The sequence below is a fragment of the Mastigoproctus giganteus genome, chromosome 4, assembly GCF_048544385.1.
Source record: "Mastigoproctus giganteus isolate SK-2022 chromosome 4, ASM4854438v1, whole genome shotgun sequence".
Taxonomy (NCBI): domain Eukaryota; kingdom Metazoa; phylum Arthropoda; class Arachnida; order Uropygi; family Thelyphonidae; genus Mastigoproctus; species Mastigoproctus giganteus.
In genome coordinates this window covers 212,150,819-212,164,351 of record NC_143578.1, presented here as the reverse complement: position 1 = coordinate 212,164,351, position 13,533 = coordinate 212,150,819, and the positions used below count along the sequence as shown (strand labels likewise).

General features: G+C 35.0%; 1 protein-coding gene across 1 annotated transcript in view; it reads right to left on the bottom strand.

The window, feature by feature from the left end:
• LOC150087385 (uncharacterized) overlaps positions 1-13,533 on the bottom strand; it is a 124,015-nt gene that overhangs the window by 88,695 nt on the left and 21,787 nt on the right. Inside the window, exons 5-6 of the mRNA XM_090372462.1 lie at positions 11,198-11,381; positions 3,294-5,983 (exon numbers count right to left, since the gene is read on the bottom strand). Of these exons, the coding sequence (XP_090228588.1) occupies positions 3,294-5,983; positions 11,198-11,381 (2,874 nt within the window). The remainder of the gene's footprint in view (positions 1-3,293; positions 5,984-11,197; positions 11,382-13,533) is intronic.

The following is a 13,533-nucleotide window of genomic DNA, read 5'->3' as shown; positions in this document are numbered from 1 at the left end:
TTTCAAAATCTTTTTTCATTTCAGTGTCATGTATCTGTTGAAACTGCTTAAATCTATCTTTCCTTTTAGCATTTTTTTCTACATAGTAAATTTTTATAAAGTATTCATCCAATTTCACAAGGTGGCATGCAGCTCCCTTTTCAGCACAAAATTGAATAAGATGACAAGCACAGCCTATTACCGCCAAGTGCTCAATTTCCTCTTTTAATGCCCTTGCTATTCCAATTTTTAGGCCTACTATAACACTGGCATTATCAACACTAAGTGCTAGACAGTTTTTAAAGGAATCCCTCCTGCTTTCAGAAGATGTCTAATGTTGTTCCCTGTAACTTTACCTTACATATGTTAACAGTGAGTGAAAACTGATTTTGATTTGACAATTTTTATTATTATTTTTTTAAATTAAAAAAGATCAGCACAATGGGATACAGCTTTGATTACTGTCACCTGTAGCAATCGAAAGTGATCCATTTTTCAGAGCCATCATGCATCTCACTTTCCTATCCATGCAATTTCACTAACAATGCATGGATAGGAAAGTGTCTTCTTTCCCAATGTTTTTGTTCTTCAACAACCATATTTTTTTGCTATTTCACTATAGGGAAACATTTCTGAACAATGCACTGCATGATCAGCATAACTCAGAGGAAGATACATTCTGTAACAAAAAAAGCAGATAAACATTCGACAGGTGTGACATCATCATTCCCTATGAAATGCACCTCTATGTTTTCATTTCTTTCTATATACTGCATGCTGTCTTTATGCTAATTTGTTTGCAAGTGTCTGATTAAGTCACATTTCCCCATTTTAAATTGAAAAATCACTTCTACATATAGTATATAAAACAAACATGGAAAATCTTGCATATATATCTTTTCAAATTTTATTTCATATTTTTTTGGCCTCATACTGAAAGATACTGTGAATTATCTTTGCACAACACAAGCAAATGACTGCTCAGAGAACAATGCTATTATCACACGTTTCTATTTTGATGTAGACTACCACAAGTACACACAGGCCCAATTCACTAAAAAAAATAACAAATTCACAAAAAAAAAAAAAAAAAAAAAAAAGAAAGGGGGACAGAAAAACAATTTTTGCAAAGAGACAAAGAGGTTAATTTAATAAAAAATTATGGATTTTCCATTGCAAATCTGGAGGCTGGCAGCTATGATTACGTTATCTGTGATCCCCACTCTAACACAAATAAAAGCTACTGAATTATATTTAACACAGGTAAAATATAATTCACTTGGTTAATTAGTGTTTACATTTAACTTTTACAAGATACCTTGAAGATCAAACATGTTTTACAGAATACTGCTGTACTAAACTTTCACATTCGTTACTTCTAGTTTCATTCTTTGGAAGAACCTTTTTTCATGTATTTTCTGAAAATTAGTTTACCAAAATTTCTCTCAGTATTTGTTGATTTTCTATCAGTTTAGTGTTCTCTGTAGCTCACTCATTGAGGTCACTATGATATTATATTTCCCTATAATATGTAAAGGTCATAATTCCAACTCCAGCCAGCTTTTCAGAGGATGTTTGAGGATATATACAACAAAATATTAGAATTGCAACAGACCTACTATGTTTATTCCTTTCTATACAAAGGGTACTAGGAAAGTTTTGCAATACAGCTTTGTTTATTTAATTTTTTCAAAGTAATTTCCTCTACATTCAATACACCTCTCCATCCTCCGAAACCAATCTTTAAACCAGTTCTGCCAAGTTTCACTAGGGAGTAAAGCACACTCGTTGTCCCAAGCCCGTAGAAGGTCCTCATCACTGGAAAACCGCCTCCCTTTTAGCTTCATTTTCACATGCGGGAACAGTGCAAAGTCGCAGGGAGCAAGGTCTGGACTGTAGGGAGGGTGCTCGAGAAGTTTCAGTCCTGTCGTGGTCAAATATTCGGTGTAGGCTTTGGCACGGTCAGTTGGAGCATTATCGTGATGGAGGTACCAGGTGTCCATTCTTGACTTTGGCCGCAGGTTCTTCATAGATCCAATGACTTTAGGCAGGCATTGTTCAGTATACCACTTAGCTGTGACTGTCTTCTGCGTGTCCAAAACGACACGTTCCACAATTCCACTCGATTTGAAAAATACAGCTATCATTTTCTTCTTTACAGATTGGGATTTTCTGACAATTACGGGTGTGTCGTCATCATCAAAGACCCAAACTTTGTTTTGAGCCTTGGTTGGCAGATCGTAATAGTACAGCCAAGTCTCGTCACCTGTCACGATGTTGTTCACATACCGAGATTATCCCTTATCAAACTTTTTTAACATCTCCCGGCACCAAGTCACACGTTGTGTCATCTGCTCTTCAGTCAGTTGATGCGGCACCCAGAGAGAACAAAGTTTCTTCACGTGCAAATGATCTTGCAGAATCGAACGAATTGCTGGTGCATTTAGGCCCAAAGTATCCTCTATCTGTTGGTAGGTCACTCGCCTGTTTTCGTCAAGCATTTTCCTCACAGCAGTAACGTTTTCCTCCGTAACTGACATTCGTGGCCTTCCCGGCCTCTCAGAATCCTCCAGAGTGAAATTTCCCCTTTGGAATTCTCTATACCACCTGAATATCGTTGTACGATGTGGACAATCATCATCTAGTGCAAGAGTCATTTCTTCTAAGCACTGGTCTATGGTTAAACCACGCACGAAATTATACCGCAAAACTGTCCTTATCTCATTTCGTGACCACGATGCCATCGCAAGCACTTTACACTCTCGCTACTAATGAATAACTGAGCCCATCGACTTGGCGCGGTGGCTACTATGCACGTATGAACATGTCTCAACATGCAGCAACAAGCAGCTTCCTGTGATTCATTGTTGCGTCATATTGCAAAACTTTCCTAGTACCCTTTGTATTTATGACCAATGTTACAGTGTTTCTTCTTGGTTCTAAAACATTCATGGTTATAGAATAATACAGATTTCAACAATATTTTGTGTTTGCGATAACTATTAAAAAAGTTTATAAATATTTCTTGAGATAAAAAATTCTTTAAGAATTTAATAAGTCTATTGATCTATCCCTGCTCTGCTTAGAGCAGGGATAGTTCAAACAAACAATTTAAAGTGTTTAAAACACAGTTGCATGAGTCCAAGCAGCTTTAAAAAAAAAAAAACGGATATTTCATGTTGTTTTATAAGTATTACCACTAACAGAAAGGCAATCCTAAAAAAGTACAATTTAAAAAATAATATAAATGAAAAGCTTAAAAACTACTAATCTGGGTATAAAAAAATATATGAAAAATAAAATCACACATTCACCTTTTTTGGCTGTACAGAATGTCTAGCCTTTTTTCCCACTTGATTTTTTGGTTTGATTTTTCCTTTAGAGAACTTTTTTGTACCTCTGGAAACAAAAGATTTCTTTTTCATCATCATTAAACCTTTCTTCAAAACATCAGACCACAATGGTTTCTTTGTGCTCCGTGGTGTTTTTGAAACAGATTTTTTTAGTGTTTTGGAAACAGAAGGCTTTCTGGATGACGTGATTTGTGATCTTAACTGCGAAGCATGAATTGTATAAAGGGCTGCAGATTTTTTACTATCTGGTGAATCTGGTGCTTTTATCTTCGGAATTGGTGTAGAATATCCTGCATTATAACTAACACGCCTTTTTTTAGCACTTAGTAACTTCTCTGTGCTGATGCGTTTTCCTTTGTTTGCTTGAGTGCTGTGTTTTGGTGGAGCAGACTGAGAAGTTTTTAACTTTGCTGGTGAGAGTAAGGGTGTGGTGACCAAAGATCTCTGGGATGGTAGTGAAATACTTTTTCTTGTTTTACCTCTGGTACAAATTTCAGATACTTTTTCAGGAACAGGTGATTCTAGAATGAAACTGGAAACTGGTTTCCTGGTATTTTGCAAAGAAGAAAGTTGAGGAGAGGCTAAATAAGGTAATGTTTCAGATGATTTCAAACGAGAAGAAACAGTTGATCTTGTTACATGAACAGGAGTCCCACGGCTCTCTTCACAGACAGAGACAGGACTTAACTGCAATGATTTTTCTACAAAAATACCAGAACTATCGATATTTTCACTGTCCCTAGAAGTCTCACCAGATTTTTCAGATGTGAGATTCTGAAGAAATTTATCTTCTGGTGGAGAGCTTTCTGTCAAAAAGTTGGAATTCTGGGAAATGCTTCCATCTGCCTGTGAAACAAGTGAGTTTGGTGATACCAAGCTTTTAATATTTGATTTCTGCTTTGTAAAATATACAGATTTTATACCCGCATCCTGCTTTTTTTGTCTCCTATACAAATTTGGAGATGCACCAGTAACAGAAGCTCTTCTTGGAGACCTTCCCACAGGCTTTTGCTTGACATTTATACTTGCCACAGGAGACAAACTAAATTTTCTATATTCTCGCCTATTCAACTTATTTTTCTCTAATGAGGCTATATTTTTTAAAGATTCTGAAGATAAAGCATATTTAGTAATATGAATGATGTCGTCATTATTTATATGGGAACCAATTCCTGGGGACATATCAACATTTTCACTTTTGTTGGAAGGAAATGCAGGCAAAGTTTCTGATAACTCAGGAGTCAATGCTATAGAGTGCTCCACAGGCTCCTTAATCACTGGTACAGATTTTGGTGATGAAACAACATCCATAGATTTTGAGTTTCTCTTAATTTTTGAACTAGATATAGGAGTTTCAGGGCTGATTTTAGATTTTGAACTTGATACAGAAGTTTTAGGACTCATTTTAGACTTTGAACCTGACACAGGAGTTTTAGGACTGGCTTTAGACTTTGAAACTGATATGGGAGTTTTTGGGCTGATTTTAGATTCTGAACCCAATAAAAAAGTTTTAGGACTGATTTTTACTTTCAAACCTGACAGAGTACTTTTAGGACTAACTCTAACTTCTGAACCTGATATAGGAGTTTTAGGACTGATTTTAACTTTTGAAGCTGATGTAGGAGTTTTGGGACTGATTTTAACCTTTGAAAGTGATATAGATGTTTTAGGACTGAGATGAACTTTTGAACCAGATATAGGAGTTTTTGGACTGATTTTAATATCTGAAAGTGATACAAAACCTTTAGGACTACTAGCCTTACCTTTTGAACCAGGTACAGATGTTTTGGGACTGATATTTGCCTTTGAACTTGAAGCAGATATTTTAGAACTGATTTTAGATTTTGAACCAGACATAGAAGTCTTAGGAGTGATTTTAACTTTCAAACCCAATTTAGGAGTTTTAGAAATTATTTTAACTCTGGAACTTGATATAGATGTTTTAGGACTAATTTTAACTTTTGAAGCTGACAAAGGTTTAGGTTGTCTTTTAATCACTGAACCAATAGGTGTTTTTGGGGTTACCCTAACTTTTGAAGTTGACACAGATGTTTTTGGGATTCTCTTGAATGTTTGCATTTTTTTAGGACTTCTTTTAATTTTTGAACTTATTAAATGCACTTCAGGGTATCTTTCAGTTCCTGTACCCTCAGAAAGTTCAAGTTTTTGTGCCAATTCTTGCAGAGACTTGTTTAATACAGATTGATCTGTGGTACATTCTAAAGAAATGTTAACACCTTTCTGCAAATCCTCTTGAATATTTGTTGATGGAGACAATGGTATTGAAATAGTTCTCAGAGAGGGAGGTGATATACGATTACTGTATCTTTTTCTTGCAAGTGGACTTACAGGTACCATATTGACTTCAGAACTTTCTTCAGGAATATTATCTTCTTTAGGAACCATTGACCTACTCTTCTTAACACTTGTAAACTGAGTCATAATGGGGGAGCCAAAATAGTCAGGAGCAGAAGTTCGACGTGGTGGTAAACCACCTCTTCTCACAGGTGTTGAAGGAGGTAAGTTTTTATCAAACTGCTCTGGACTAAGTGCTGGTCCAAATGAAACTCTCTTCTTCTTTGCATCAGGACTTGCTGTCTCCAAATTTAATCTTTTCCGCTTTTTGTTTGACTTTTCTGTTGACGATATATCTGAAAAATAAAATCATAACTAAAGAAACTGCAAACGAGTACACAATCATAGATAGAAAATATATTTATTGATATTCCACAATATAAAAGTTAGAATATCAATTTTTACTTAAATTATAGCAATATTTTCTGTAAATTGCAAATTTGCAATAGCTTCCTTTTCTATATATAATAAGCAAAGACTAAATTTTGCTTTATTAAAGTTTATTATTAAAGGAGATTATAACCATTTCATCACAGTTATACACTTTTGCAATAAGTAGTTAGATTCTTTTGGACGTGCATTCAACACTGAAGACAAATATCTGCATAAAATGTAGTCTCATCATCTCACCAGGTGTGTGCACTGGAACTTGTAATAATTTCCTGTTGATGATTAAATGATAACTGTTCATTACAGCAGTACAGATTCAATAGACTGTAAACATCCACAATGCAATGAATACAGTTAATATCAGACAAAAAGCAAATTCCTATATCTCAGGTGAAATGTTTAACATCCCTTGAATGACTGCTTACTTCAAATCCAGCAGTATTACCGGGCACCCACAATACACATGTGACATCACATTGTAGATATCAGGTACAACAAACAAGGTGGCCATTGACAAGAGTGAAAAATGATATATAACACATTGCTAATATGTGGGAAAGCACCACCACCCAGCATATGGGTTATCCATCCATTTCATTATGACATGTCTATTTAATTTCATTTTATGTGATGATCCACCCTTTTTATACGATCCCGCCATGAAATGCTTGATGGTTCATCAAATATCTGGCATTTCCTTTTCAAAAAAAGTGAGGTCTAAACACCACATACACTATCAAGCAGATTACAGGACACTTTCTCATTGCGAAAGGATGCCTTAGATGCTCAGCATGTTCATGCTTCCAAGGTAAAATGCAACTATACGTCCACAGGATGTCAACCATTGCTCATCCACTATCAGAAGATATTTGTTTGAATACACACTCAGATCAAAGGTACTGGAACATTTTCAACATTATCCAACAGACAGCTGTAGGACAGCGTGATTTGTCCTTGCATTGCACAGATCACCTCTGTTTTCTATGTACACAAAGGAAGAGTTATCCCGTGGTTCGACGTGGTGGTAAACCACCTCTTCTCACAGGTGTTGAAGGAGGTAAGTTTTTATCAAACTGCTCTGGACTAAGTGCTGGTCCAAATGAAACTCTCTTCTTCTTTGCATCAGGACTTGCTGTCTCCAAAACATGTGGCTTGTCATAAGTGCAACAAGTTCCTTCAAACTGCTTTTATCAACTCATGTACAGAATGACACTTGCACATGGTCCAAAGCAGAGCAAAAGCTATACAGACATCAAAATATATAGTGCCTCTTCTAATTTGCAAATCTGTCACGTTGCATTCCTTGGGTTAATGAATATACTCCATGTAATTTCTGCATATACAATCTAGTTTACTGAATTTTAAGTAATATCAAAAATTTGTGCACCATTTGCTGAGTGAACAGAAACAGAACTGGCTTTCCATGTGCACGGACCTGCAAGCACAGGCCAGAAACTTCCTTTCTAAGATCATAACATGGGATGAAATCTAGGTTTATGACCCAGAACCAAAGCAATAGTCCTTCTGGTGGAAAAGTCTATCTTCATGTTCAAAGAAGGCAAGACAGGTCATTAAACATCAAGAGCATGCTGATTATTTTCTTCAACAAGGGGGAATCATTCGTGAAGTGTTCCTTCCACCAAGTGAAACTGTAAATCACCAGTTCTACATCGGGATCTTAAGGCATTTGAGGGAGGATATCACGAAAAAACATCCCGACAAGTGGCACACTTAGAATGGGCTTCTGCATCACAACAACATGCCAGTCCATTGTGCAGCAGTTTTAGCCAAGAACAAAATGATGAGGGTCCCATACCCTCCCTATTCTTCCGACCTGTCCCCTATGACTTCTTCCTGTTTCTTTTCCCAAAATGAAAATCTAATTAAAAGGATAAAGGTTCAAAGATATTGCAGAGATTCATGTTGAATGACAGAAAGAGTTGGATACCATTGTGAAACAGGTCTAGAGCTCCTTCAAAGAATGGGAGAATGCTGGTATCAATGCATAAACTCTGGAGGGGACTACTTTGAAGGGAATAACACCAACACATAACTAAATTAATTATATTTCACCAATCCAGAAACTCTTGGCTCACACCTTATGTTCATGTCTGCAAATATCTCATTGCATCATGTTTCTCATCACTTGAAACAAATATTATATCATCTACATATAGTGCACAAAGCAAATGTGTTACTTTTCCAGATTTTATGATGCATGAAAAATCTCGTGTGCATGTGTCTTCTTAAACACTATGTTGTATTTCTATTTCTTTTGTATTTTGCTGAAGGACATTGGTAGATTAATTTTAACTCCACACACAACAAGGGAGGAAAGATGATTTAATGTTATGCATATTTTATGCTTCATTTATTTAATGCATTGCATATTCTACATATATTTTATGCAACACAGAGCAGAATAACTGAATGCCAATTCATCAACTAGAGATGAAGATTCTTAGCTTAATTTTACAAAAAATTTCATATAATATTTAATTATTTTTCTCTAGCTGCCTCTTGAACTTCTCTGGGCTCGGCATTGTGCTGAATTTAAAGTTCCACATGCTTCTTTTGAAGCCTCCACTCAAGTTCTCTTAAATTTTTGGCTTTTTTCATCTCAAGTCATGTTTGCACCAGGAAAGCCATTTAACTTTTCAGCAAGAAGGTATCAATATTTAATGGTTGGCAAATCTGACAATCATTTTTGTTCTTTTTAACATTTTTGTGTTGCATTTTTTGTACCAATTACCATTTGCTCAATACAAGGTGACAGGAGCTTCAATTTCAAATCCTCTATATACCTTTGTGTTTTCAACTAGTTTTATGATCCCTTTTTCATTTCTATTATAATCCATCCACATAAACTTGTAGCTCTTTTTATGATGAAATACTATGTTCATAATTAAAATTACATGCTTGTGAAAAATTCTAATATACAATTACCATCATTGCTAAGTTTATCTTTCATTTCAAATTTTTCTAAAGTAACTCTGTAGATGTAATTTTGTTCAATACAAGGTGGTAAGCATTTCAATCTCAAACAAAGTTTACCCTTGTATATTCAACTAGTTGTTTAAGATCCTTTCTCATTTCTATTATGCTCCATCCACAAAGTTGTGTTACGTGGGCAGAGCATAATATATAATTTTTATTCCTTATTTGCTAAAAGGAATTCAAATGGCAGACACGAATGATGAAACCAAAGTAGTGTTATTCATTCTACCATTAACTATTCATGATTTTTGTTTTTGTTGTAAACAATACAATTTATGTATGTGGATATTGAAAATAATTGCTGCGCTGAATTCTCTATTTAAATCATCCTCCTGAAACTATATCTTACTTCCAGTTAAGAAAGTTACCTTAAATTATTATTCAGGGACATCCTGGTTCCAATGTTACCTATTATTGCAATATCCTAATGACCTAGTTCTCTTGCTAACCTTTTATTTGCCACTTATCTTTAAACTTTACCCTGATGGTATCCACCTTGAAGGTTGTTTAGTAGCATATTAAGCACAGCATATGTCCTGGGGAATGTGTCGACAAGTATAAGTTTAGATTGCTCTGCCCCAGCGGTAAATTTTAATAAATATGTGATATAAAGTAGATATATTTATGCAGAAATTGTTTTAAAACTATATTTTATTTTTTAGAAATACAGTACAGTATGTATAACTCATTAATTTTTCATGTGTACAAAAATGATTAAAGTGCATACTATCTTCACTATTTCTGTCCCCATGTAACGACTTTACTCCCAGTGAATGGACTCTGATGAATTTTATAATTGGACCTTTTAGAAACACTTTCTGAGCAATCTCAAATTTAATTAAAGTTTAACAAATAGAAATTTGGCAATTGTTTTTACCCCATTAAGTTTTAAGTTAATCGCTGTACATAAATCAAAGTATTTTCTGACATCTACTTGATGACGAAACATTCAAGTGACACCAAATTTTCAGTGCCTGTTCTATTAATCCCTGGGAAGGTTTTAAGATCAACCAATTCTGATCTGACAGGTCCCCCAGCCCCATAAGGGCCTATATTAGCTTCAGATTTTTCAGCATTACTTTAGAAGGAAAAGTCAAGTGTCAACACTAACATGTTTTTTAGTCTCTGGAAAGTTTTTAAAACCAATGACAAGTCACCAGGCCTTTTCCCCCAACAAAAATCTATATAAATAAAAATACATTCAGACAAATTGAGAAGAGGAAAACTCAAATAGAAACAAAAATTTCAGTGCATGTTTTATTGATCCTCTATGGAGGTTTAAGGTCTAATTCTAATTTCATAGATTTTGTAAATTAATACAGAAATGCAATTTTCATGCAATGTCTAATTTCTGGGTGTACTAAAGTTGAGTTGATAACTAATGTTTTTTTTTTTTTTTTTTTCAAATGAGTGGATATCATATGAAAATAATTCTCCAGCAAATGACCTGAAATCATGCAAACAAGATTAATATCACAACTCAGGTTGTGAGTCCATATATCCTTTTCTCAAGTTTTCTTTAATTTTAGTAGTACATTCTTTCCCTTGGATTATATAAACAAAAGTAATTTGGTAACAATATCCTTTTTTAAATTAAAAATTTGAAAATGTTCATTTAAGGATATGCAAAACAGACTGTAATAGGCTAGCAAATTCTTTTTATCACATTCTTCAAGGCTTCAGTTTTTTTTTCTTTCAAGTAACTCACTGTGTGCATGTTTTTTTTAAATTCCTTATTTACAATTTAGTATGCAATCGAAAGATATGTCTGTGAAAACAAATTAGTATTTATTCATGGTTTTCACATACAGTTTTGTTTTCTTTGTAAACAAATACAATTTATGCATGAGGATTTTGAAAATAACTGTTGCAGTTTTCTGTCACAACTTAAAAAGCAGTAATAATAAGATAAATTTTGTTTCAATTTATGTGTTTGTATCTGTAGTACATCAAATAAAATTGTATTATTTACTTGAAGAAATATCATCCTTGCTAGGACTGATTAAAGCTCACTTCAATGCCTTCAAAGCTTACATTTAGTGTAACGACTTTAAAGTTTCAAGTTATCAAAAAAAAAATAAATAAATAAAATAAAAAACCCATTTACAACTGAAAGGACTTACTAGTTTTATCAAATGGCTCTTCACGTTGATTTTCCAAATGTCTTTTTGACGATGATAATGAAAGGGATTTTTTTTTTAAGGACTGCCTAGATGGAGTAAAACGTGATGACACACTAGGTGATGAGCTCAATTTTCTTTTTGGGTCTGTATCTGAAGATACATCATTAATCATGGGTAATGGAGGCTGGAAATAAAAATTTTCAGTTTCAGTTACTTTTTTTTTTATTATTTATTTATTTATTTTTTAAATAAAAAAATTACATTTAAATTTTTTGGTGAAATGTTCATATAATCCTGATAATGCATGAGAAATATGCTCAGTGATCACTAAATTGTGACGACTTACCCAGTACCATGTTGGGCCACCATTGACACAGTAACAGCCTATTTGCCTAGGCATTGCCTCCAATAGATGTCTGTAGGGATCTGTAATCATGCTACCTCCAAAGCTTTCCACAGTGTCAGAATAGATGACTGTTGCAGGTCCAAATGCCTCACTTCCTTCAAAATATTATCCCACAGATGTTCAATTGGATTGGAGTCAGGCGAATTTAGATGGGTGATATCTGTGTTCCTCAAACCACTTGTGCACAGTGAAGGCCTGATGACATGGTGCATTATCATCTTGGAAGATCCCATTTCTGCCAGGGAAAAACATGCTACATGGTAGGGTATACATGGTCTCCTAATAGCTGCCAGTAAACTCACCAGTGAAACACTGGTTCATATGCATCATGGGTCCTAATTCCTGCCGGCAAATCATGCCCCATATCAAGCAACCACTGCCACCTGCCCAGATAGCGGACACCATGCACGATAGGTCCATGGACTAGCATTATTTGTGCCATGCATAAAGGCATTTGTCGGCATGTTGCACCAGGTATTTGGACTCATCCGACCAGCACACTCATTTCCAGTCCTAACCAGCATGTTGTTGACACCACAGCATTCAGCATTGAGGAGAGGATGTCTCTTGAGTCATCTGCTGTGAAACCCCAATGTCTGGGTGGGCAGTGTATTGTTATTTGGGTTATATTGCTCTCCCATTCTCCATATTACATTGTTGCACAGTGACCTGTCATTGAGCCTACAACGCACTGAACCCTTCACTCACCCTGAACATCCACCTTGCGTAATCCTTTACAGTTCTATCGGCAGGGGGGGTTGTTTGATCTGTTGAATACCATTCTTTGTACACCTTAACCGCTGTGAGCAACTGACAAGATATGCTGTTTCCAACATGGAAGCACCTGGTCCAAGAGCTCCCACAATCATGCCCTTTTGAAACTCTGTGATATCTTTACTATGTCCCTAACTGCTACTTTAACGCTTTGACTTACACTACCAGATGCAAATTACCACTGCTCTAGCATACAAACAAAGCTGTTCAGCTTTTTATACTGCACAAAGTGCAATAGTGGCTTAGTCCAATATTGATGGGGTGGTCACAATTAAGTGATCACCGAGCGTATATCACAATAACATGTTGGAAATATCAATCTGAACATTAATGCAAATTAGAAACAAGCTTTAAATTTTCATTCTAAATTGTAGCCCAAGTGCAAAAGAAGCGATATATAGTTATTTAATTCAATTAGCTTGTGAAAATATTTATTTTATTTTTGTTTTACAGACTGAATAAAATAACCCTTTTGCCATTAGTTAAAATAAAATGGAGTAACCAAAGGAATTGTTTAACTTAACTGCCCATAAGCATTTAACATGAGTACAAGATGAGCAACCAATTTACTCATGGTTAAAATAAGTTCAGTCAATAAGCAGTGCATCATTACAAGTTGTGTAACACACCACATACAATGGTCAAGTTGTTAATAATTAGGTGCATTAGCAAATAGTAATGATTCACATTTCATTTCTACACATCCACCATATTGTGCATTCAATCCTCCAATCAGTACATGGCAACAAAATAATATTCAGTGCTCACTGCTTCAGCTACACTATATAGGATATGTATGAAAAAAAAAAAATAAATAAATAAATAAAAATGCTGGATGCCAATGGAAATCCAAATTGTTATAAAAGAGCTAAACAAAATTTTTTATGAAAATCTATCCACAGGAGTAGAGCTATTACACACACACACACACACACACACACACACACACACACACACACACACACACACACACACACACACACACACACACACACACACACACACACACACACACACACACACAGTGAAGACAACAGGCATTTTACACATATATGCTAATGTATAAAACAGCATTGTATTCAATGAAAGCAATAATGCTTTACACAATTGGTCAGCAGGTAGAAATGATACCATTACTGTATGCTGATAACAAGAT